This window comes from Salmo trutta, chromosome 3, assembly GCF_901001165.1.
Source record: "Salmo trutta chromosome 3, fSalTru1.1, whole genome shotgun sequence".
NCBI classification, from domain to species: Eukaryota; Metazoa; Chordata; class Actinopteri; order Salmoniformes; family Salmonidae; genus Salmo; species Salmo trutta.
Genome location: NC_042959.1, coordinates 12116213 through 12143748, shown reverse-complemented (window position 1 = coordinate 12143748; position 27536 = coordinate 12116213). Strand labels below are relative to the sequence as shown.

Here is a 27536-nt window from a genome sequence, read left to right as displayed (position 1 = left end):
TCAGAACAGCCCTCTGTGTCGGGGCTCCAGAGACCCCCTCCAGGTGATCCAGCAGAGCCCCCTGTCCCTGTCCCAACCCCGGGTAGGATCCTTCTATGACAGGGTCATGATGCTGGTGGGACGGGACAGCACACACATCATACCTGGGGAAAACCCATTCAACGCCAGGTGAGAGAATACATACATTAGATTACATACACATGACGCATACTGCAACACACAACACACACATATGCAAATATTAACACACAATCTATTCCTTCTTGTTGATGTATTATATTCAGTATCTCTCTCTCTCTCTCTCTCAATTCAATTCAATTCAAGGGGCTTTATTGGCATGGGAAACATATGTTAACATTGCCAAAGCAAGTGAAGTAGATAATATACAAAAGTAAAATAAACAATAAAAATTAACAGTAAACATTACTCTCTCTCTCTCTCTCTCTCTCTCTCTCTCTCTCTCTCTCTCTCTCTCTCTCTCTCTCTCTGTCTCTGTCTCCCAGCTTGGCGTCTCTGATCCGAGGTCAGGTGTTAACTACAGATGGTACTCCCCTGGTGGGAGTCAATGTTTCCTTTGTCAGATACCCACACTATGGATATACTCTCACACGCCAGGATGGAACGTAAGTACCACAAACACACACACACACACTACCGTTCAAAAGTTTGGTGTCACTTAGAAATGTCCTTGTTTTTTGAAAGAAAAGCAAATTTTTTGTCCATTAAAATAACATCAAATTGATCAGAAATACAGTGTAGACAATGTTAATGTTGTAAAGAATTATTGTAGCTGTAAACGGCAGATTTTTTTATGGAATATCTACATAGGTGTACAGAGACCCATTATCAGCAACCATCCCTCCTGTGTTCCAATGGCACTTTGTGTTAGCTAATCCAAGTTGATCATTTTAAAAGGCTAATTGATCATTAGAAAACCCTTTTACAATTATGTTAGCACAGCTGAAAACTGTTGTTCTGATTAAAACTTCTTATGGCTTGAATCCCGTTAGCGGGATCGATATGACAACAGCCAGTGAAAGTGCAGGGCGCCAAATTCAAAACAACAAAAATCTCATAATTAAAATTCCTCAAACATACAAGTATTATACACCATTTTAAAGCTTTACTTCTTGTTAATCCAGCCACAGTGTCTGATTTCAAAAAGGCTTTATGGCGAAAGCAATAACACAAAATACACAAAAAAACACATTTTCCAGCCAAAGAGAGGAGTCACAAAAAGCAGAAATAGAGATAAAATTAATCACTAACCTTTGATGATCTTCATCAAATGACACTCATAGGACTTCATGTTACACAATACATTTATGTTTTGTTCGATAAAGTTCATATTTATATCCAAAAATCTCAGTTTACATTGGCGCGTTACGTTCAGTAATGTTTTGCTTCCAAAACATTGTGTGATTTTGCAGAGAGCCACATCAATTTACAGAAATACTCTTCATAAATGTTGATGAAAATACAAGTGTTATGCATAGGATTATAGATACACTTCTCCGTAATACAACCGCTGTGTCAGATTTCAAAAAAGCTTTACCGAAAAAGCACACCATGCAATAATCTGAGTACGGCGCTCGGACACAAAAACATGCCATACAATATATCCGCCATGTTGGAGTCAACAATAGTCAGAAAGAGCATTATAAATATTCACTTACCTTTGATGATCATCATCAGAATGCACTCCCAGGAATCCCAGTTCCACAATAAATGTTTGTTTTGTTCGATAAAGTCCATCCTTTATGTCCAAATACCTCCTTTTTGTTCGCGCCTTCAGTTCACAAATCCAAATTCACGACGCGCAGGTCAGACGAAAACTCAAAAAATCCCATTACAGTTCGTAGAAACATGTCAAACGATGTATAGAATCAATCTTTAGGATGTTTTTATCATAAATCTGCAATAAAGTTTGTCTTCAGAAATGCAATGGAACTGAGCTACCTCTCACGTGTGCGTGCGCATGGCTGAGGCTCATGCCCTGCTGGCAGTCCTCTCACTCAATGTGCTCTTATTCATCCCCACTTCACAGTAGAAGCCTCAAACAAGGTTCTAAAGACTGTTGACATCTAGTGGAAGCCTTAGGAAGTGCAAAATGACCCCACAGACAATGTAGTTTGGATAGGCAATCACTTGAAAAACTACAAACCACTTCCTGTTTGGATTTTCTCTCAGGTTTTTGCCTGCCATATGAGTTCTGTTATACTCACAGACATCATTCAAACCGTTTTAGAAACTTCAGAGTGTTTTCTATCCAAATCTACTAATAATATGCATATCTTCGTTTCTGGGCGTGAGTAGCAGGCAGTTTACTCTGGGCACTGTTATATCTAGCCTAGCTGTAGAAGAACGCACATCTGCACGGTTTCACATTGTACATCACTCTGTCATTTAATGACATGTGCCACTCATCCTGACAACCCATTCATCCGTAAAGCAGCACACTGTCGTAAACCATAACAACGTATAGTATGACGTACAGCACGTCGTACCATACATAACATTTCCCCCCCCTTTCCAAAACCAGGGACTGGTACCATATATAAAATGTCCATAGGGCAAGAACCTAGAGTGATACCTGTAAGAAATAACACATTAACCCTTAAACGGAAGGACTCTCCAAACTAGCCAGTTCAGTCCATTAACCTGGAGGTTGACTAAGACACCTACCGGAGCCTAAGAATAAAAAGAGGTTAAGTAGTCCCCCAGATAAGCAGGGCGAGTTCGTGCCCGCATAGGCCTTTCTTCAACCTCCACCGCTTGTGGCTCTGGCCCTTGGGGAGCCCACAGAGGCTGGGGCTCGGGTGGTAGTGGTGGGGGAGGTCCATCCGGTGGCGTCTCTGGCCTGCATGTCTGTTCTGTGTGCATTCATATTCCTTGAGGGGCAGGGACTTTTCTGAGGCGGCTGGCGTGCCAGCGTGATCCATTGCTCAACATGAATGTGGCGGGCCCCAGTTGTCGACTGACCTGCAGGGGGTCCGACCAGAATGAGGCCATTTTGCTGCACTGCTGAGGCCGTCGGGCTCGGACCCAGTCAGACACTTGGATGATCGACTTGTTGCTGAGATATGAGGAGAACTCGGCAGAGATTAGCTGGGGCCCATTGTCCGTGGTAAGGGTGAGGGGCAGGCCCCACCTTGTGAACAGGCTGTCTAGGATGTCCACGATGGCCTGTGCTGTGACAGTTCCGACAGGAACCACTTCTGGCCACTTAGAGTGGAGGTCATACACCACCACTAGGAAGCGCTGATGGTGAGGGACTGCGTGTCCATGGATCTCGCCACAGATGTCCAGTTGGATGTGCTCCCAGGGGCGGGACGGCCATGCGAGAGGCTGCAGGGGGGGGTGGGGCGGACTGTCCTGTTTTCCCACTGAGGAGGCATGCAGCACAATCCCTGACCAGGGCTTCAATGTCGTGGTCGATGCCTGGCCACCACACAAGGTCTCGACATCGCTGTTTGACCTTCACTATGCCCAAGTGCCCCTCGTGCGCCATGGATAGAACACGCGCACGCAGACCACTTGGGACCACAGTGCAAAACCCTCGAGAGACACAGACTTCTTCCCAGCAAGACAGTTCGTGCTTCACCCTGGCGAAAGTCGCCAGCTCTTCCGGCACGTGTGCTGGCCATCCAGTGCGTATGTAGGTGCGCAGGGTAGACAGTGTGGGATCCTGTTCCGATGCTTGCTTCAGCTCCTCCAGTGAGACGACTGACTGAAGAGGAGCGTAAAGCATTTGTACGAGCTCTGTTTCGTTGTCGTCTGGCAAGACGGTCGGAGTAGGAGCGTCAAAGGAGCGTGAGAGGAGGTCTGCCACCACGTTATCCCTCCCTGAAGTGAACTTCAGCTGATAGTCGTACTGTCTGAGGCGGTCGGCCCATCTGTGCAGCCGAAGTGGCTTGTGGCCAGTTCCTGATGTCGACAGTAGCGTTGTGAGGGACTGGTGGTCGGTTCGGAGCGTGAACAGATGGCCATAGAGGTAGAGGTGCCACCTTTCGCACGCCCAGACACAGGCCAGTGCTTCTCGTTTGCCCACAGAGTTCCGTTGTTCTGTGAGCTCAGGGCCCTTGAGGCGAAGGCAACGGGCCTCTCAATGCCATTTTGCAGCTGTGAGAGGACAGCTCCTAGTGCTCCAGCTGAGGCTTCACATGTGACAATGGTGGGCCAGACGGGGTCAAATAGAGCCAAGACTGGGGTGTGGTGAGCTGGCTCTTCAGTGAGCGGACCGCGTCTGAGCAGGCTGCCGTCCAGGCCCATGGCTCATCCTTCTTGAAGAGCTGGCGAAGGGGCGCTGTGGTCTGGGAGTAGTGGGGCAGAAACCGGAGGTAGTAGGCTGTCATGCCCAAGAATGATGCCACCTGAGAGGCTGAGGTCGGTTCCGGGATCCTGTGGACGGCTTCAATGTTCGACATGAGTGGGGCAATGCCTTTGGCCGACAGGCGGAACCCCACAAACTCGACGGCTGGAGCTGCAAAGGTGCACTTTCCACCGTTAAGGGTCAGGTTGTTCTGCAGTAGAGCGCTGAATACTCTGTGGAGTCGATAATCATGGATGTGGAGGTCAGGACCGTGGACCACGATGTCATCCAGATAGACCGCCACCCCAGGTATTCCAGCGAGGATGGTGCTCATCACCTTCTGGAAGCAGCTGGGGGCGGAGCTAAGTCCAAAAGGCATGCGTGTATATCTGAACACGCCAGCATGTGTGACAAAGGTAGTGAGATCTCTGCTAGCTGCATGGAGGGGTACCTGAAGATAACCCTGACGAAGGTCAAGCTTCGTGAAGATCGTGGAGCCATGGAATTGTGCGGTCAGCTCCTCAGCTGTAGGAAAGGGGTATTTATCCGGGACAACGGCCTTGTTCACAGCACGAAGATCCACGCAGGTCCGGATTCCACCTGACTTTTTGGTTGCAATGACCAAGTTTGAAATCCAGGGGGCAGCGTTGACTGGCTCAATGATGCCTGCATCCAACTGTGCCTGGAGATCTTTTGTGACGTCATCACGCAGTGCAAAGGGAATGCGCCGCAGGGGCTGCATGACTGGGGTCACTTCCGGATTCACTAGGGGCCTGTGAGTAAAGGCTGTGAGGCAGCCCAGTCCATCAAACAGAGTTGGCCAGTTCTGTTGCCATGTGCAGGTATCCACCTGGTGGATAGCTGACCCGCTGTCATCTCTCAGCGTGAATCCCAAGCCTGTGAAGAGGTAGAGGCCCAAGAGGTTGGCACCCCGCTTTGCAACATGAAATGTGAATGATGGCAGATGCTTGGTGCCGTAGTGTACTGGGACCTGGAGGGTACCTACAATGTCTATCTTGGATCTACCGTACCCACACAGGGCAGTGGAGGGCTGTTGGAGTGGTAGATGACTGAAAAACTTGTAGTAAGTGGCAAGGTTGAGCAATGACACCGCAGCGCCAGTATCCAGCAGCAAAGGCAAACCCACCTCACCCAGCTGCACAGTGCATGTCCTGAATGACACATGGTTGGTGGAGACAGTTCGGATTTCCGTGCGTTCATGTTGAGAGTGAGATGAAACTAAGGGCCTGTGCTGGGTGGAGCTAGTAGCTGGGGCAGAACGAAACACTTTCACAAAGTGATTGTATTTTGAACAGTTCTTGCATATTTTCCCACGGGCTGGGCAGTTTGAAGCCCTTGAATTGTGAGAGCTAGCCCCACAGTTGCCACAGCTACTTCTGTTCGTTTGTCTGTGTGCCTGCTGCACGGGCGTGCCGGTGTCTGTGTCCATGCAGCTATCAACGTGGGAGGCCATGCGCAGCGCGTGATCGTTGTAGTGCGCCTGCTCGGGCTGAAGCTGCTGTGTGAGAATGGCTGGGGGCCAAGTGTATGCTGCAGATCTGTCTGTTAGCATAGTAGAGCATTCCAACGCCGCTTCAACCTGGAGTGCTATTTTAATAGCTCCATCTAGTTGTAAATTATCCGATTCCAAAAGCAGTTTCTCCCTTGTCTTTTCACATAACGTCCCCTCTATCAACTGATCGTTGATGATCTCGTCCTGAAGTGTCCCATAGTTACAAGAGCTAGCCAAATCCCTCAGATTAGCCACGTAGCTTTGAATGGACTCACCCGGCCGTTGGTGTCTCTTCCGTAGCCGGTAGCGTCGGAGGAGCACTCGCTCTTTCCCGGCGAAGTGGTTCCGTAGGAGGCTGACTGCAGCAGTGAATGTAGGAGCCGATCCAAGCGTTCTGAAAATCCTCTGTCCCTCTGTACCGAGGCAGTGACGGAGCAGTGCTGTCCTCCGCTTGTCGGAGATTGTAGAAAAGTCCATAGCTTCGATATAAGTGTTAAAGCTATCAAGCCAGTTATTCCACGGGACTGGAGGTTCGCCAGGCACTGCGAGGAATGGTGCAGGCGGTGGTAAACTGAATTCAGCCATCTTCGTCACCAATGTTATATCTAGCCTAGCTGTAGAAGAACGCACATCTGCACGGTTTCACATTGTACATCACTCTGTCGTTTAATGACATGTGCCACTCATCCTGACAACCCATTCATCCGTAAAGCAGCACACTGTCGTAAACCATAACAACGTATAGTATGACATACAGCACGTCGTACCATACATAACAGGCACATCAGTCATCCAAGCTACTCAATACTGCCACCATCCATAAGAAGTTAAACAAGCAATAAAACTGGCCTTCATTAGACTAGTTGAGTATCTGGAGCAACAGCATTTGTAGATTCGATTACAGGCTCAAAATATCTAGAAACAAAGATCTTTCTTCTGAAACTCGTCAGTCTATTCTTGTTCTGAGAAATGAAGGTTATTCCGTGTGAGAAATTGCCAAGAAATGTAAGATTTTGTACAATGCTGTGTACTACTCCCTTCACAGAACTTTTCTTTCAAAAACAAAGACATTTCTAAGTGACCCCAAACTGTTGAACGGTACTGTACATAGTAACTAATCTGATTCTGTCTCCAGGTTTGACCTTCTAGCGAACGGCGGCGCCTCGTTGACCCTGAGGTTTGAGCGCGCTCCGTTCATCACGCAGGACCGCACGGTGTGGTTACCATGGGGTCGTTTCTACGTCATGGATACGCTGGTGATGAAGACTGAGGAGAACACCATCCCAGGATGTGACCTCAGCGGCTTCCTCCGACCTGACCCTGTGGTCATCACCTCACCTCTGTCATCACTCTTCTCCTCTAGACCCAGGGACAAGCCCATCATACCTGAGACACAGGTAACTAGCCTCTCTTTTCATCTCCTTCCCCTCTGTCCTCTCATCCCTCTGTCTCTACTCTCTCTTTCCAGGTGCTGTCAGGTATCCAGCCTCTCACACTCATCTTTCCCGTATTATCTGTCCCCATCTCTCCCTCTTTCCTCCATCTCTCCTCCATCTCTCTCCTCCTTAATCTTTCTCCTCTATCTCTCCTCCTCCATCTCTCTCCTCCATCTCTCTCTTCCATCTCTCTCCTCCATCTCTCTCCTCCATCTCTCTCCTCCATCTCTCTCCTCCATCTCTCTCTTTCATCTCTCTTCTCTATCTTTCCTCCTTCATTCTTCTTTCTCAATAGCAAGGCTATGCTCACTGAGTCTGTATATAGTCAAAGCTTTCTCTCTCTCTCTCTCCTTCTCTCCAGGTGCTCCACGAGATGATAGATGTTCCAGGGACCAGTCTGAAGCTGTGCTACCTGAGCTCCAGGACGTCAGGCTACCGCAGCCTGCTGAAGGTGACCATGACCCCAGCCGTGGTGTCTCTGGGCCTGCTCAAAGTCCATCTAATGGTGGCTGTGGAGGGACATCTCTTCCAGAAGTGGTTCCACGCCTCGCCCAACCTGGCCTACACCTACATTTGGGATAAAACAGATGCCTATGGACAGAGAGTCTACGGGCTGTCGGAAGCTGTCGGTGAGTGTGTGTAGATAGAGTGTGTGAGTGCGGTGGGTAGGGTTTGTGTGTGTGTTTATGAGCGTGTGTGTGTGTCTGTCTGTCTGTGAGAAGTAATAGCACTGAGGGTGCCGAGGCCCCCAGCTCGCTTCACTAACCGCTAACTCTGCTTGACAGCTAATAACCCTTCACCACGGTTACAGCTGCCGCGGTTACGTCTGAGTGACAGGAGGAGAGGAGAGTTTAACTGCCACCCAGGGCTTAGAGCGTCATGTCTGTCAACTCTTAGAACAGAGAAGAGTAACGTCCACACACTCTCTATTGCTCCAATGTAGCTGATTGATTAGATAACCAATGTTATTTTACTTTCAATAGGTTTATTCTGAAGGGGACAATGCACATACATTAATATTTCTGTAATGTGTGTTTATGTCAATCAAGCGATGGTCGATATGACAACATGTCAACACTGTTGAATGATGGGAGAGAAATGGATCTGTCACCATGACAACACTTCCTAGTTGTCACAGAACTGCCTGCAGGGACAGTGAACCCCACACCCTCTCTCTCTCTCTCTCTTTCTAATGAACATGTTTTTAATTGATTTGACGCCATAACAAGGATGTTAATTGGGTTATGGGCTTAACGAGGTGTTAGTGGTGTGAGAGGAGGAAGGGTCTGGACAGGGGTGCTAACTGCAGCTCACTTTACTTTATTAGTGGTGGGGCTTGTCTGTCTGTCTGTCTGTCTGTCTGTCTGTCTGTCTGTCTGTCCTGAGCTTTGAAAAGTTGCTTGTCTCCATACTGCTTTGTTTATGAAGTATATTTTCTCTCACTCCCACTTCTCTCTCTCTCCCTCTCTCTCTCTCTCTCTCTCTCTCTCTCTCTCTCTCTCTCTCTCTCTCTAGTGTCAGTGGGGTATGAATATGAGTCGTGTACCAGTCTGATCCTATGGGAGAAGAGAACAGCAGTACTGCAGGGCTTTGAACTGGACCCTTCTAATCTGGGAGGCTGGTCTCTGGATAAACACCATATACTCAACACACGCAGCAGTATGTTTAAATATACTGTATATATATGTACATACACACACACCGTCATCTGAACACACACAAACACTGTCATCTCAATACACACAAACACACACCATCTTCTCAACAACACACACAGATACACGTTTCATTTGGCTGAATCAATAGTATGTGTTTTTATTTCTTAAATAAAATCAATGAATTCATTGATCCCTCCCTCCCTCCATCCTGTCTAGGTATCCTCCATAAGGGTAGTGGTGAGAACGTGTTTGTGTCAGAGCAGCCCCCTGTGATCAGCAGTGTAATGGGGAACGGCCGTCGACGCTCTATCTCCTGCCCCAGCTGTAACGGCCTCGCCGACAGCAACAAGCTACTGGCGCCCGTAGCCCTGGCAACAGGCATCGACGGGAGCCTCTACGTGGGAGACCTGAACTTCATACGTAGGGTCTACCCCTCGCTCAATACCACGGGCATACTGGAACTGAGGTACGGATGGAGGGATGAGGAGAGGAGAAGATGGGGGAGGGTTGGGAGAGGAGAGGAGAGGGGAGGAGGGGGAGGGGGATGGGCTGGGGTGGGAGGAGATGGGTAGAAGAGAGAGGGACTGGTGGGAGAAAGGGTGAAAGGAGGAGAGGAGAGCAGGAGTGATGGAGGGAAGGGGATGAGGAGAGGGGGAGAAGAGGAGTGAAGGAGAAAAAGAGAGGAGGGGAGAGGACAGAGTAGATGAGGGGAAGAGAAGAGAAGAGAAGAGGAGAAGAGAGGAGAGGAGAGGAGAGGAGAGAGGAGGAAAAAATGAGAGGAGGGGGAGAGGACAGAGGAGAGGACTAGTGTGTAGGATATAGAACACTTTGGATGAGATCAGTGAGGTTGTAATGAAAGCAGGGAGGGCTCGGGGGACAGAGTGATTGAAGTAGAATTATACACTGCACTAGATCGTATATCTCCTGGGTGTTTTTATCCATATTTAACTATGCTCTTCCCTCCACCGTTCCACAGCTATCTCTCTCTCTCTCTCTGTCGTTCTGTTGTCTCCTCAGAAACACTACAGCTATCTCTCTCTTTCTCTGTCGTTTTGTTGTCCCCTCAGAAACACTACAGCTATCTCTCTCTCTGTCATTCTCTTGTCCCCTCAGAAACACTACAGCTATCTCTCTCTCTCTGTCATTCTGTTGTCTCCTCAGAAACACTACAGCTATCTCTCTCTCTGTCGATCTCTTGTTCCCTCAGAAACACTACAGCTATCTCTCTCTTTCTCATTCTCTTGTCCCCTCAGAAACACTACAGCTATCTCTCTCGATTTCTCGTTCTGTTGTCCTCTCAGAAACACTACAGCTATGTCTCTCTCTCTCTGTCGTTCTCTTGTTCCCTCAGAAACACTACAGCTATCTCTCTCTCTCTCTCTGTTGTTCTGTTGTCCCCTCAGAAACACTACAGCTATCTCTCTATGATACTATATTAACATTTGTTCTGGGTTGTTTTTTCTGTCTTATCCTTTGAAGGAACAAAGATTTCAGACACAGGTAAGATGCTTCGCTCCTCGATTAAATCCGAAATTCCAAGCTTATAAGTGAAAGAAAAGCAGTAATTTAGAGTTACTTTAATCACAAAGATTGTTAAATTGCCCCCTGGGAAATATTGTTTTAATCTAAGTTATTTTTCTCCAATTCAATTCAAATTCCAATAACTTTATTGTTCTCTCTCTGTCCCACAGTAACAACCCCACTCATAAGTACTTCCTGGCCATTAACCCGGTAACAGGAGCGTTGTTTATCTCGGATACCAATTCGCGGCGTATCTACCGTGTGCGCTCGCTGACGGGAGGCCGGCTTCTGTCGGACAACGCAGAGGTGGTTGCTGGGACAGGAGAGCTGTGTCTGCCCTTCGACGAGCGCTGTGGGGATGGAGGCAAAGCTACTGAGGCGACACTGATGAGCCCCAAAGGTGAGGAGCAGAGGAACATACACACACAAAGAGATCTTCCAAACCTTGAGGGCTAAGCCACGGACAGTACCCTCATAAGTTCCGAAGTGTAACTAGGATAGAGAAGGAAGAGATGTCCGTGCTACTGAGGTGCTGGTATTCATGATCTGGTAGTGAAAGTAGTAGTGATATCTTTCCTTTTTTCTATCAGAACACTGATGATGAAACTAATTGTCCGTCTAGTAGTGAAAGTAAAGCAGGGCAGAAGCAGAAGGAGGTTATAAACCAGATTACAGCTGAAGTTAGGATGATGACACGTGATGAAGCATGGATAAAAAAGAAGAATGCTTTGACACCAAACTGTCAAAGATGTCACCCTGTCACATTTCCTCAGTGTGCGTGTGTGTTGTGTGTGTGTGTGTTGTGTGTGTGTTGTGTGTGTGTGTGTGTGTATCCTTCCTGTCAGAAGGATACAAAGGCAGCCAGCACTTATCAGCATGCCCTGTCAGTCCTCTCTCCCTCTCTCTGTCTGTCTATTTCTATCTCTCTCAGCCCTCCAGCTCTTCTGTCTCTGGCCTCTCTCTTTCTCTTTCCCTCCTCTCCTCCCCATGTGCTAGTACTTCTCTGTTCAAAGGCACCCTGTTCCCCCTCTCCCTCTCTTCTCCAGCCGTTCCATGGCATTGCTTCGATCCATCACTGCTATTCCTTTCTCTCTTTCCCCCAGCAGTCTGTCTGTCTGTCTGTCTGTCTGTCTGTCTGTCTGTCTGTCTGTCTGTCTGTCTGTCTGTCTGTCTGTCTGTACATCAGTCTGTGTGCCTGCCTGCCTGCCTGCCTGCCTGTCTGTCTGTCTGTCTGTCTGTCTGTCTGTCTGTCTGTCTGTCTGTCTGTCTGTCTGTCTGCCTGTCTGTCTGTGTGTACATCAGTCTGTCTGTCTGCCTGTCTGTCTGTGTGTACATCAGTCTGTCTGCCTGCCTGTCTGTCTGCCTGTCTATCTGTGTATGTCTGTCTGCCTGTCTGTGTGTACGTCTGTCTGTCTGTACATCAGTCTGTATATCAGTCTGTCTGTCTGTCTGAACATCAGTCTGTATATCAGTCTGTCTGTCTGTGTGTATATATGTCTGTCTGTATGTCTGTATATCAATCTGTCTGTCTGTCTGCCTGCCTGCCTGTCTGTCTGTCTGTCTGTCTGTCTGTCTGTCTGTCTGTCTGTCTGTCTGTCTGTCTGTCTGTCTGTCTGTCTGTCTGTCTGTACAGTGCCTTGCAAAAGTATTCATCTCCCTTGGCGTTTTTACTATTTTGTTGCATTACAACCTTTAATTTAAATTGATTTTTATTTGTATTTCATGTAATGGACATACACACAATAGTTCAAATTGGTGAAGTGAAATGAAAAAAAATCTAAAAAATTAAAAATGGAAAAGTGGTGCTTGCATATGTATTCATATGTATTCACCCCTTTTGCTATGAAGCCCCTAAATAAGATCTGGTGCAACCAATTACCTTCAGAAGTCACATAATTAGTTAAATAAAGTCCACCTGTGTGCAATCTAAGTGTCACATGATCTGTCACATGATCTCAGTATATATACTGAGATATACATATATCCAAGATGGCGTAGCAGTTCAGACGTCCTGTCGTGTCCCGTGTATATATATATATATTTACATATTTTTTCTTCACTTATCTTTTTACATTTTTTTTATTCTAAATACTCAACCTCAAAGCACTCTCCTGCAACCCGCCTCATCTATTTAAAAAAAAAAAGAAAGTATTATTTACCTCATCTGAATTCCACGACAGAAGCTAGCCAGAGGTTAGCCATTTTCACTGGCTAACGTTGAAGTTCAGCTAGCTACGGTTAGCTGTCCTCAGCTATCCATTAGCTCGAAAAGCTATCGCCAGTTTTTGTACAGCGCGACTCAGACCAGAGCATATCGGACCTATTCTCTCTCCTTTCCTCGATTTCTACCGCAGGCTCTGGACATTTACACCTGGATCTTGCAGCTAACTAGCTGCTACCTGAGTGACTATTGGCAACGTCGGTCACGGAATTAACACACACTATTACGGAGCTAGCTAGCTAGCCAGCTGAAGAGTTCCGTCAGCCACTCGTGGGCTATTCCTGAGCTAGCCAGCTGAAGTGTCTCCTGGGCTACAACTCACCTATCCTGACCCGTTTTACTGCCGATGCGGAGCCCCATTGGGTCTTCACGACTGGATCACCGACGTTATCTGCCCGAGGGAGTTGTCCAACTGGCCCCTCCGTCGCGACGTAACCTGATCGCCCATCTGCGGCCAGCTAATCGTTAGCTGTCTTTTCGGCTGCGATCTGAATAGGTCTGTCGGACACTTTTCTTGGGCCACTATAACTAACTATTTTGCCAACTTGGACAGGTCCCCCCTTCCACACGGAACCCCACTAACCTAAAAACAGACCTCCCTCCCATCTTCCACCAGCTTGCTACCTATGGCCCGGCTAGCTGTCTGAATCTCACTGGACCCTCTGATCACTCGGCTAAGCATGCCTCTCCTTAATGTCAATATGCCTTGTCCATTGCTGTTCTGGTTAGTGTTTATTGGCTTATTTCACTGTAGAGCCTCTAGCCCTGCTCATTATACCTTATCCAACCTCTCAGTTCCTCCACCCACACATGCTATGACATCTTCTGGTTTCAATTATGTTTCTAGAGACAATATCTCTCTCATAATCACTAAATGCCTAGGTTTACCTCCTCTGTACTCACATCCCACCATACCTTTGTCTGTACATTATACCTTGAAGCTATTTTATCGCCCCCAGATACCTGCTCCTTTTTCTCTCTTTTCTGGACGTCACAGACGACCAATTCTTATAGCTTTTAGCCGTACCCTCATACTTATTCTTCTCTGCTCCGCTGGGGATGTAGAGGTGAATCCAGGCCCTGCAGTGCCTGGCTCCACACCTACTCCCCAGGCGCTCTCTTTTGATGACTTCTGTAACCGTAATAGCCTTGGTTTCATGCATGTTAACATTAGAAGCCTCCTCCCTAAGTTTGTTTTATTCACTGCTTTAGCACACTCTGCCAACCCGGATGTCCTAGCTGTGTCTGAATCTTGGCTTAGGAAGTCCACCAAAAACTGTGAAATCTTCATCCCTAACTACAACGTTTTCAGACAAGATAGAACGACCAAAGGGGGCGGTGTTGCAATCTACTGCAGAGATAGCTTGCAGAGTTCTGTCCTGCTATCCAGGTCTGTACCCAAACAATTTGAACTTCTAATTTTAAAAATCCACCTCTCCAAAAACAAGTCTCTCACCGTTGCCGCCTGCTATAGACCCCCCTCGGCCCCTAGCTGTGCTCTGGACACCATATGTGAACTGATTGCCCCCATCTATCTTCAGAGCTCGTGCTACTAGGCGACCTAAACTGGGACATGCTTAACACCCCAGCCATTCTACAATCCAAGCTTGATGCCCTCAATCTCACACAAATTATTAATGAACCCACCAGGTACAACCCCAAAGCCGCAAACACTGGCACCCTCATAGATATCATCCTAACCAATGTGCCCTCTAATTACACCTCTGCTGTTTTCAACCAAGATCTCAGCGATCACTGCCTCATTGCCTGCACCCGTAATGGGTCAGCGGTCAAACGACCTCCACTCATCACTGTCAAACGCTCCCTGAAACATTTCAACGAGCAAGCCTTTCTAATCAACCTGGCCCTGGTATCCTGGAAGGATATTGACCTCATCCCGTCAGTAGAGGATGCCTGGTTATTTTTTTTAAATGCCTTCCTCTCCATCTTAAATAAGCATGCCCCTTTCAAGAAATTTAGAACCAGGAACAGATATAGCCCTTGGTTCTCCCCAGACCTGACTGCCCTTAACCAACACAAAAATATCCTGTGGCGTTCTGCATTAGCATCGAACTGCCCCCGCGATATGCAACTTTTTAGGGAAGTTAGAAACCAATACACACAGGCAGTTAGAAACGCCAAGGCTAGCTTTTTCAAACACAAATTTGCTTCGTGCAACTCCAACTCTAAAAAGTTCTGGGACATTGTAAAGTCCATGGAGAATAAGAACACCTCCTCCCAACTGCCCACTGCACTGAGGATAGGAAACTCTGTCACCACCGATAAGCCCACTATAATTGAGAATTTCAATAAGCATTTTTCTACGGCTGGCCATGCTTTCCACCTAACTACCCCTACTGCATTCAACAGCACTGCACCCCCCACAGCTACTCGCCCAAGCCTCCCCCATTTCTCCTTCTCCCAAATCCATTCAGCTGATGTTCTGAAAGAGCTACAAAATCTGGACCCCTACAAATCAGCTTGGCTTGACAATCTGGACCCTTTCTTTCTAAAATTATCTGCCGAAATTATTGCAACCCCTATTACTAGCCTGTTCAACCTCTCTTTCGTGTCGTCTGAGATTCCCATAGATTGGAAAGCAGCTGCTGTCATCCCCCTCTTCAAAGGAGGTGACACTCTTGACCCAAATTGCTACAGACCTATATCCATCCTACCCTGCCTTTCTAAGGTCTTCGAAAGCCAAGTCAACAAACAGATTACCGACTATTTTGAATCCCACCGCACCCTCTCCGCTATGCAATCTGGTTTCAGAGCTGGTCATGGGTGCACCTCAGCCACGCTCAAGGTCCTAAACGACATCGTAACCGCCATCGATAAGAAACATTACTGTGCTGCCGTATTCATTGACCTGGCCAAAGCTTTTGACTCTGTTAATCACCACATCCTCATCGGCAGACTTAGTAGCCTTGGTTTCTCAAACGATTGCGTCGCCTGGTTCACCAACTACTTCTCTGACAGAGTTCAGTGTGTCAAATCGGAGGGCCTACTGTCTGGACCTCTGGCAGTCTCTATGGGGGTACCACAGGGTTCAATTCTTGGGCCAACTCTTTTCTCTGTATACATAAATGATGTCGCTCTTGCTGCTGGTGAATCTCTGATCCACCTCTACGCAGACGACACCATTCTGTATACTTCTGGCCCTTCTTTGGACACTGTGTTAACAACCCTCCAGACGAGCTTCAATGCCATTCAACTCTCCTTCCGTGGTCTCCAACTGCTCCTAAACACAAGTAAAACTAAATGCATGCTCTTCAACCGATCGCTGCCTGCACCTGCCCGCCCATCCAGCATAACTTCTCTGGACGGTTCTAACTTAGAATTTGTGGACAACTACAAATACCTAGGTGTCTGGTTAGACTGTAAACTCTCCTTCCAGACTCACATCAATCATCTCCAATCCAAAGTGAAATCTAGAATTGGCTTCCTATTTCGCAACAAAGCATCCTTCACTCATGCTGCCAAACATACCCTCGTAAAACTGACCATCCTACCAATCCTCGACTTCGGCGATGTCATTTACAAAATAGCCTCCAATACCCTACTCAACAAGCTGGATGCAGTCTATCACAGTGCCATCCGTTTTGTCACCAAAGCCCCATATACAACCCACCACTGCGACCTGTATGCTCTCGTTGGCTGGCCTTCACTTCATAATCGTCGCCAAACACATTGGCTCCAGGTCATCTACAAGACCCTGCTAGGTAAAGTCCCCCCTTATCTCCGCTCACTGGTCACCATAGCAGCACCCACCTGTAGCACGCGCTCCAGCAGGTATATCTCTCTGGTCACCCCTAAAGCCAACTCCTCCTTTGGTCGTCTCTCCTTCCAGTTCTCAGCTGCCAATGACTGGAACGAACTACAAAAATCTCTAAAACTGGAAACACTTATCTCCCTCACTAGCTTTAAGCACCAGCTGTCAGAGCAGCTCACATATCTCTGCACCTGTACATAGCCCATCTTTAATTGAGCCCAAACTACTACCTTTTCCCCTACTGTATTTATTTATTTTATTTATTTTGCTCCTTTGCACCATATTATTTATATTTTAACTTTTAACTTTCTTCAAACTACAAATCTACCATTCCAGTGTTTTTCTTGCCATACTTTATTTACTTTGCCACCATGGCATTTTTTTGCCTTTACCTCCATTATCTCACATCATTTGCTCACATTGTATATAGTCTTATTTTTTTCTACTGCATCATTGATTGTATGTTGTTTTACTCCATGTGTAACTCTGTGTTTTTGTATGTTGTCGAACTGCTTTGCTTTATCTTGGCCAGGTCGCAATTGTAAATGAGAACTTGTTCTCAACTTGCCTACCTGGTTAAATAAAGGTGAAATAAATAAAAATAAAAAATATATACACCTGTTCTGAAAGACCCCAGAGTCTGCAACACCACTAAGCAAGGGGCACCACTGAGCAAGGGGCACCACCAAGCAAGTGGCACCATGAAGACCAAGGAGCTCTCTAAATAGGTCAGGGACAAAGTTGTGGAGAAGTACAGATCAGGGTTGGGTTATAAAAAAAATATCAGAAACTTTGAACATCCCACTGAGCACTATTAAGTCCATTATTAAAAGAATGGAAAGAATATGGCTCCACAACAAACCTGCCAAGAGAGGGCTGCCCACCAAAACTCACGGACTAGGCAAGGAGGATATTAATCAGAGAGTCAACAAATATACCAAAGATAACCCTGAAGGAGCTGCAAAGCTCCACAGCAGAGATTAGAGTATCTGCCCATAGGACCACTTTTAGCCATACACTCCACAGAGCTGGCCTTTATGGAAGAGTGGCCAGAAAAAAGCAATTTCTTAAAGAAAAAAATATGGAAGAAGGTACTCTCATCAGATGAGACTAAAATTGAGCTTTTTGGCCATCAAGGACAACACTATGTCTGGCGTAAACCCAACACCTCTCATCACCCAGAGAACACCATCCCCACAGTGAAGCATGGTGGTGGCAGCATCATTCTGTGGGGATGTTTTTCATCGGCAGGGACTGGAAAACTGGTCAGATTGAAGGAATGATGGATGGTGCTAAATACAGGGAAATTCTTGAGGGAAACCTGTTTCAGTCTTCCAGAGATTTGAGACTGGGACGGAGGTTCACCTTCCAGCAAGACAATGACCCTAAGCATACTGCTAAAGCAATTGTCGAGTGGTTTAAGGGGAAATATTTAGATGTCTTGGAATGGCAGAGTCAAAGCCCAGACCTCTATCCAATCTGTATATCGGTCTGTATATCGGTCTGTATATCAGTCTGTATATCGGTCTGTATATCGGTCTGTATATCGGTCTGTCTGCCTGTCTGTCTGCCTGTCTGTCTGCCTGTCTGTCTGTGTGTGTGTACATCATAGTTATATTTAGGGTGGTGTGTTTTCAAGAGAATACACAACTGTCTGTCTACTTATCTGTCTGTCTGCCTGCTATGGACAGAGTGACACCACTGACACACAGCACAACTGTCTGTCTGTCTGTCTGTCTGTCTGTCTGTCTGTCTGTCTGTCTGTCTGTCTGCCTGCCTGCTATGGACAGAGTGACACCACTGACACACAGCACAACTGTCTGTCTGTCTGTCTGTCTGTCTGTCTGTCTGTCTGTCTGTCTGTCTGTCTGTCTGTCTGCAATGGACAGAGTGGCACCACTGACGGGTGAAATGGGAGCAGGAGATAAATGCATCATATCAGTCTTTACTTTCCAAAGACATTTGATCAACTTGCTGGTGAACAGAAAGTAGAAAATGCAAGGACACAGGGTTACCCTGAGGGACTTTGGAAAGTAATGGTGAACAGAAAGTAGAAAATGCAAGGACACAGGGTTACCCTGAGGGACTTTGGAAAGTAATGTTACAAGGTCAATACTGATCATCACATAACTTACTAATTACCAAGTTGTTCCATCTTATAAAAGAACAATGTATTTATTTTGTACCCACTTATGTATTAAGGTGAATTAAAACGTCCTCCTTCCCCCTCCCAGGTATTGCTGTGGATAAGATTGGTCTGATGCAGTGTGTGTGTGTGTGTGTGTGTGTGTGTGTGTGTGTGTGTGTGTGTGTGTGTGTGTGTGTGTGTGTGTGTGTGTGTGTGTGTGTGTGTGTGTGTGTGTGTCTCTCCAGGTATTGCTGTGGATAAGAATGGTCTGATGTATTTTGTGGATGCCACTATGATCCGTAAGGTTGACCAAAACGGGATCATCTCCACTCTACTGGGCGCCAACGACCTGACCGCAGTACGACCACTCAGCTGTGACACTAGCATGGACGTCAGCCAGGTAGGGAGAGAGGGAGGGAGGAACTTTATTTGGTTGGAGCCAAAAATATGTCATTTAAATCAGTTTGGAACGTTGAAAACAGGTTGAAAACAACCTGATCTGGTTTACATGCAATGAACGCTTTGTTTTCGGTCTCCTGTAAAATTCTGAAAATACACTACATTACCAAAAGTATGTGGACACCTGCTCGTCGAACATCTCCTAACAAAATCATAGGCATTAATATGAGTTGGTCCCCCCTTTGCTGCTATAACAGCCTCCACTCTTCTGGGAAGGCTTTCCACTAGATGTTGGAACATTGCTGTGGGGACTTGCTTCCATTCCGCCACAAGAGCATTAGTGAGGTCGGGCACTGATGTTGGGCAATTAGACCTGGCTCGCAGTCGACGTTCCAATTCATCCCAAAGGTGTTCGATGGGGTTGAGGTCAGGGCTCTGTGCAGGCCAGTCAAGTTCTTCCACACTGATCTTGACAAACCATTTCTGTATCGACCTCACTTTGTGTCCAGGGGCATTGTCATACTGAAACAAACTGTTGCCACAAAGTTGGAAGCACAGAGTCATCTAAAATGTAATTGTATGGTGTAGCGTTAAAATGTTCCTTCACTGGAACTAAGGGGCCTAGCCCAAACCATGAAACAGCCCCAGACCATTATTCCTCCTCCACCAAACTTTACAGTTGGTGCTATGCATTCGGGCAGGTAGCCTTCTCCTGGCATCCGCCAAACCCAGATTTGTCCATCTAGACTGCCAGATGGTGAAGCATGATTCATCACTCCAGAGTACGTGTTTCCACTGTTCCAGAGTTCAATGGTGGCAAGCTTTACACCACTCCAGCCAACGCTTGGCATTGTGCATGGTGATTTAAGGCTTGTGTGCAGCTGGTCGGCCATATAAACCCATTTCATGAAGCTCCAGATGAATAGTTATTGTGCTGAAGTTGCTTCCAGAGGCAGTTTGGAACTCAGTAGTGATGTTGCAACCGAGGAAAGACGATTTTTACGCTCTACGCGCTTCAGTACTCGGCGGTCCCGTTCTGTAAGCTTGTGTGGCCTACCACTTCACAGCTGAGCCGTTGTTGCTCCTAGACGTTTCCATTTCACAATAACTGCACTTACAGTTGACCGGGGCAGCTCTAGCAGGACAGAAATTTGACAAACTGACTTGTTAGAAAGGTGGCATCCTATGACATTGCCACGTTGAAAGTCACTGAGCTCTTCAGTAAGGCCCTTCTACTGCAAATGTTTGTCTATGGAGATTGCATGGCTGTGCGATTGATTTTATACACCTGTCAGCAATGAGTGAGAGTGAAATAGCCGAATCCACTAATTTGCAGTGGTGTCCACATACTTTTTGTTATGTCGCTTTTGTGATCAACCCTGGATTTGTTTGTTATTTTGCTTATCAGGTGCGTCTGGAGTGGCCTACAGACCTGGCAGTAAACCCCATGGATAACTCTCTGTATGTACTGGAGAACAACGTTGTACTGCGCATCACTGAGAACCACCAAGTGAGCTTTGCTTCCATATCAATTATCGCCATATAAGCAGTTATTACGATTAAACAACTGTCGGAATATAATCCGTTATCACGATATAATCAATTATCACAATACAAGCAGTTATCACGATATAAGCAATTATCACGATATAATCAGTTATTGCAATACAAGAGGTTATCGTGACTTAAACAAAATCATGATGCTATTATCATATATGTATTATTATATAATCTGTATCTTAAATAACATTATTTCCCCCAGGTGAGCATCATAGCAGGACGGCCCATGCATTGTCAGGTTCCAGGTATAGACTACAGCCTGAGTAAGCTTGCCATCCACGCTGCGTTGGAGAGCGCTACAGCCATCGCCCTGTCTTACACCGGAGTTCTCTACATCGCTGAGACGGACGAGAAGAAAATCAACCGCGTCAGACAGGTACAACACCTTTGTTTTTAAACATTAAAAAGTAGCTTTACCTTACTGCATTGTTGGGTTTGGAGTTTGCAAGAAAGACATTTAACTGTACTTGTGCACGTGACATTAAAACTTGAAACTTCACTTTTCTGTCCTCCATCTCTTTTCTAAAACATGTCTTTCCTCTCTTCCTTGTCTCATCTCTGTCATTCTCTCTCTCTCGTTTGTTGTCTTTCCCCCCTTCCCTCTCTCTCAGGTATCCACTAATGGCGAGATGTCTCTGCTGGCCGGCGCCACGTCAGACTGCGACTGCAAGAATGATGTCAACTGCAACTGTTTCTACGGCGACGACGGCTACGCGCCCGACTCCGGCCTCAACTCCCCCGCCTCGCTCGCCGTCTCACCCGACGGAACGCTTTTCATCGCCGATCTTAACAACATACGCATCAGAGCTGTACGAGCCAATCGACCCGGCCCGTCAGCCTCGGGGGCGGGATCAGGATCGATGATGGGACAATACGAAGTAGCGTCGCCACAGGAACAGGAGCTCTACGTGTTCAACGGTGATGGTCAACATCTACAGACCGTGAGTCTGGTCACAGGAGAACCGTTATATAACTTCACCTACGGGCCGGACAGAGAGCTAGCCATGGTGGTGGACAACTGCAACAACACTGTCAGGGTGAGAAGGGAGGGTCTGGGCCAGGGGGGGAGTTCTGGCCTCCTCAGACTGGTGTTACTGCCAGAGAACCAGGTGGTGACCCTGGGTCTGGACCCTGCTGGGGGGTTGAGGAGTGTCTCAACCCAGGGACAAGAGGTGGCCCTACTGGGGTACTCTGAGAGTACAGGACTACTGGCCACCAAGGCCGACGAGACCGGATGGACCACCTTCTACCAGTGAGTGGGATGTGAGGGTGGGGTGTTTTTATGCATCTGTCAAAAGCGGACACTTCAGCAGCACTCAGGGTCACATATTAGCTGCATTGCCTGGCACACATCGAGCTAGGATTTGTTTACAGTCCACTGCTGCCCCCTGGAGTTAACTTCTGTCACACAAGTGTGTGCTTCAGTCAGAGTTAACAGAACTGACAGGTGTTAGAGGTCCATAGAGGTTTGCTTTTGTCACTGCACACACACCCATACACACACTTTCTGCTGAGACCTGCCATGTTAAGAGAAATCCACGGAGACCAGCTATTCCCAGCTCCTCTGTAAAAGTAAGCTGTGAGAGGAGAGGAGAAGAGAGGAGAGGAGAGGAGAGGAGAGGAGAGGACTGAAAATGACAACTCTGAAATCACATTGATTAAGGACTATTTTGTCACTAGTTATCCCTATCTTCCCAGGTGGGACAGTAAGAAGTAACCTCTATATGTCTCTCTCCTCCAGGTGGGACAGTGAGAAGTAACCTCTATATGTCTCTCTCCTCCAGGTAGGACAGTGAGAAGTAACCTCTATATGTCTCTCTCCTCCAGGTGGGACAGTGAGAAGTAACCTCTATATGTCTCTCTCCTCCAGGTATGACAGTGAGAAGTAACCTCTATATGTCTCTCTCCTCCAGGTATGACAGTGAGAAGTAACCTCTATATGTCTCTCTCCTCCAGGTGGGACAGTGAGAAGTAACCTCTATATCTCTCCTCCAGGTGGGACAGTGAGAAGTAACCTCTATATCTCTCCTCCAGGTGGGACAGTGAGAAGTAACCTCTATATCTCTCCTCCAGGTGGGACAGTGAGAAGTAACCTCTATATCTCTCCTCCAGGTATGACAGTGAGAAGTAACCTCTATATGTCTCTCTCCTCCAGGTGGGACAGTGAGAAGTAACCTCTATATGTCTCTCTCCTCCAGGTGGGACAGTAAGAAGTAACCTCTATATGTCTCTCTCCTCCAGGTGGGACAGTGAGAAGTAACCTCTATATGTCTCTCTCCTCCAGGTAGGACAGTGAGAAGTAACCTCTATATGTCTCTCTCCTCCAGGTGGGACAGTGAGAAGTAACCTCTATATGTCTCTCTCCTCCAGGTGGGACAGTGAGAAGTAACCTATATATCTCTCCTCCAGGTATGACAGTGAGAAGTAACCTCTATATGTCTCTCTCCTCCAGGTGGGACAGTGAGAAGTAACCTCTATATCTCTCCTCCAGGTGGGACAGTGAGAAGTAACCTCTATATCTCTCCTCCAGGTATGACAGTGAGAAGTAACCTCTATATGTCTCTCTCCTCCAGGTGGGACAGTGAGAAGTAACCTCTATATGTCTCTCTCCTCCAGGTGGGACAGTGAGAAGTAACCTCTATATCTCTCCTCCAGGTATGACAGTGAGAAGTAACCTCTATATGTCTCTCTCCTCCAGGTAGGACAGTGAGAAGTAACCTCTATATGTCTCTCTCCTCCAGGTGGGACAGTGAGAAGTAACCTCTATATGTCTCTCTCCTCCAGGTGGGACAGTGAGAAGTAACCTCTATATCTCTCCTCCAGGTGGGACAGTGAGAAGTAAACTCTATATGTCTCTCTCCTCCAGGTGGGACAGTGAGAAGTAACCTCTATATGTCTCTCTCCTCCAGGTGGGACAGTGAGAAGTAACCTCTATATCTCTCCTCCAGGTGGGACAGTGAGAAGTAACCTCTATATCTCTCCTCCAGGTGGGACAGTGAGAAGTAACCTCTATATCTCTCCTCCAGGTGGGACAGTGAGAAGTAAACTCTATATGTCTCTCTCCTCCAGGTATGACAGTGAGGGTCGTCTGACCAATGTAACCTATCCTACTGGCATGGTGACCAGTCTGCACCGTGAGATAGAACGTTCCATCAACATTGACATTGAGAGCTCCAGCAGAGACGATGATGTCACCGTTATCACCAACCTGTCCTCTGTGGAGGCCTCATACACCGTGGTGCAAGGTGGGACATACACACACATGCATACACACACATGCATACACACACATGCATACACACACATGCATACACACACCCCACAGTGCAAGGGACACACGCACATACACACACACCGTGGTTCAAAGTGAGATACAGCATATTAGTATCAAATCAAATGTATTTATTTATTTGTTTGTCACATGTGCCGAATACAAAAAGTATAGACCTTACTGTGAAATGCTTACTTACAAGCCCTTTACCAACAGTGCAGTTCAAGAAGAGTTAAGAAAATATTTACCAAATAGACTAAAGTAAAAAATAATAATAAAAAGTAACACAATAAGAATGACAATAACGAGGCTATATACAGGGGGCACCGGTACCGAGTCAGTGTGCAGGGGTACAGGCTAGTTGAGGTAATCTGTACATGTAGGTAGGGGTGAAGTGACTATGCATAGTTAATAAACAGGGAGTAGCAGCAATGTAAAAAAGGGAGGGGTGGAGGGGTCAATGTAAATTGTCCGGTGGTGATTTGTATGAATTGTTCAGCAGTCTAATGGCTTGGTGTTAGAAACTGTTGAGGAGCCTCTTGGTCCTAGACTTGGCGCTCCGGTACCGCTTGCAGTGCGGTAGCAGAGAAAACAGTCTATGACTTGGGTGACTGGAGTCTCTGACAATTTTCTGGGCTTTCCTCTGACACCGCCTAAAATATAGGTCCTGGATGGCTGGAAGCTTGGCCCCAGTGATGTACTGGGCCATACGCTCTACCCTCTGTAGCGCCTTACGGTCAGATGCCGAGCAGTTGCCATACCAGGCGGTGATGCAACCAGTCAGGATGCTCTCAATGGTGCAGCTGTAGAACCTTTTGAGGATCTGGGGACCCATGCCAAATCTTTTTAGTTTCCTGAGGGGGAAAATGTTTTGTTGTGTCCTCTTCACGACTGTCTTGGTAAGTTTGGACCATGATAGTCAAAACCACGGTCAAGCTGTAACTTCAAGTTGTAGCTACGTTCCAACTAGACTACAGACTGCTGTGTTAAGTCAGCAATGTCTCAGAGTATTAATGGTTGTCTATCTATACAGAGCTCCACTCCAGGGTAGTAATTGGAGAGAAGTTATTTATCTAGTGGGAACAACAAGAGTTATCTAAGGCGTGTGTGTGTGTGTGTGTGTGTGTAGTAAATGTTTGGTTCTGAATGAAAGTTGAAAATACGTATTTTTCAGGCGTTGAAAATACAGTTCCAGTCAAAAGTTTGGACACACCTACTCATTCAAGGGTTTTTCTTTATTTTTACTATTTTCTACATTGTAGAATAGTAGTGAAGACATCAAAACTATGAAATAACACATATGGAGTCATGTAGTAACCAAAAGCCACCCTTTGCCTTAATGACAGCTTTGCACACTCTTGGCATTCTCTCAAACAGCTTCATGAGGAATGCTTTTCAACAGTCTTGTAGGAGTTCCCACATATGCTGAGCACTTGTTGGCTGCTTTTCCTTCACTCTGCAGTCCAACTCATCCCAAACCATCTCAATTGGGTTGAGGTCATGTGATTGTGGAGGCCAGGTCATCTGATGCAGGACTCCATCACTCTCCTTGGTCAAATAGCCCTTACACAGCCTGGAGGTATGTTTTGGGTCATTGTCCTGTTGAAAAACAAATGATAGTGCCACTAAGCGCAAACCAGATGGGATGGAGTATCGCTGCAGAATGCTGTGCTAGCCATCCTGGTTAAGTGTGCCTTGAATACTAAATAAATCACTGACAGTGTCCCCAGTAAAGCACCATCACACCTCCTCCTCCATTCTTCACAGTGGGAACCACACATGCAGAGATCATCCGTTCACCTAGTTTGAACCAAAAAACTCAAATTTGGACTCATCAGACCAAAGGAGAGATTTTCACCGGTCTAATATCCATTGTTCGTGTTTCTTGGCCCAAGCAAGTCTCTTCTTCTTATTGGTGTCCTTTAGTAGTGGTTTCTTTGCAGCAATTTGACCATGAAGGCCTGATTCACACAGTCTCCTCTGAACAGTTGATGTTGAGATGTGTATGTTACTTGAACTCTGTGAAGCATTTATTTGGGCTGCAATCTGAGGTGCAGTTAACTCTAATGAACTTATCCTCTGCAGCAGAGGTAACTCTGGGTCTTCCTTTCCTGTGGCGGTCCTCATGAGAGCCAGTTTCATCATAGCGCTTGATGGTTTTTGTGACTGCATTTGAAGAAACTTTCAAAGTTCTTGACATTTTCCAGATTGACTGACCTTCATGTCTTAAAGTAATGATGGACTGTCCTTTCTCTTTGCTTATTTGAGCTGTTCTTGCCATAATATGGACTTGGTCTTTTACCAAATAGGGCTATCTTCTGTATACCACCCCTACCTTGTCACAACACAACTGATTGGCTCAAATGCATTAAGACGGAAAGGAATTCCATAAATGAACTTTTAACAAGGCACACCTGTTAATTGAAATGCATTCCAGGTGACTGCCTCATAAAGCTGGTTGAGAGAATGCCAAGATTGTGCAAAGCTGTCATCAAGGCAAAGGGTGGCTACTTTGAAGAATCTCAAATATAAAATATATTTTGATTTGTTTAATGAACACTTTTTTGGTTATTACATTATTCCATATTTGTTATTTCATAGTTGTAATGTCTTCACTATTATTCTAAAATGTAAAAAATAAAGAAAAACCCTGGAATGAGTAGGTGTACGTTTGACTAGTACTGTACATATTTTCTAGACAATGAAATCAGGTTGATTTTTGGTTCTGAATAAAAGTTGAAAATATGTCATTTTTAGACGTCTATGTTTGGGCCAAATCAAGGATGGTCCTGACTGGACGAAGTCTGAACCAAACATAGACGTCTATGATTGGTGTCATGGGCGTCGTAAGGATAGGACCAAGGCGCAGCGTGTAAAGTGCTAATACTTAATTTATTTGATGAAAACTCTTAAACAAAATAAACAAACCCCAACTAAATATGGCCTCCAATTAGAGGCAACGACAACCAGCTGACTCTAATTGGAGGTCCTACCAAAACCCCAACATAGAAATAGAAAACTACATTTAAACATAGAAATAGAAAACATAGAACCTAAACCAAAAACACAGAAACACACAAAACAAACACCCCCTGCCACGCCCTGACCAAACTACAATGACAAGTAACCCCTTTTACTGGTCAGGACGTGACAATTGGTTCAGATTTGATCCGGACTGAACCAAAAAACGACGTCCGTGGACGTGGAAATCAGGGCCGGTCCAGATTGCACCAAAAAAAGAATTCCTTTCCAGACAGGACCAAAACAAAAATGTCCAAAAGGAGTCAGCATCGGTCCGTGCTTACTGAGGTATAGCCAACAGCAGGGATGTGCAATTCCAGTCCTCTGAGGCCAGAGTGGTGTCAGGCCCACCATTTGTAAAACAGGCTGTTGTAATGGCTTTTTTAGTCCTGATTCCTGTGACTAATCAATTTGGCTATTTAAGCTGTGAGTATCAGCTACCCAACTTTATCCAGAGGAGTTCTCCTGAGCCTATTTGCAATGTGTTTACACAGTGGGAAATGCAGAAGTATGTTCCATTTCACTATGATCAGCTCATAAAAAATGTACAGATACAAACTTCAAACCGCTGATCATGACAGTTTAGACCACAGGATGAAACTCCTGGACAGTAGCCTGATTATCCATATTGTCCATTATTCTTTGAACTGTCCTGTTTTTATTATATGCTGTTTAACATGTTAGCACATTTCTTTTATTTGGCCGCCATTTAGGTTAGGCCATT

At 46.3% G+C, this 27536-nt stretch overlaps 1 protein-coding gene across 1 annotated transcript in view; it reads left to right on the top strand.

Moving 5' to 3' along the window:
• Positions 1–27536, top strand: part of LOC115168418 (teneurin-2) — a gene marked incomplete in the record, with an annotated part of 309391 nt that overhangs the window by 258599 nt on the left and 23256 nt on the right. The window contains 13 exon segments of the mRNA XM_029723673.1: positions 1–168; positions 504–623; positions 6961–7222; positions 7623–7890; positions 8777–8920; positions 9136–9385; positions 10399–10419; positions 10611–10840; positions 18807–18961; positions 20369–20470; positions 20723–20896; positions 21132–21772; positions 23590–23765. Of these exon segments, the coding sequence (XP_029579533.1) occupies positions 1–168; positions 504–623; positions 6961–7222; positions 7623–7890; positions 8777–8920; positions 9136–9385; positions 10399–10419; positions 10611–10840; positions 18807–18961; positions 20369–20470; positions 20723–20896; positions 21132–21772; positions 23590–23765 (2711 nt within the window).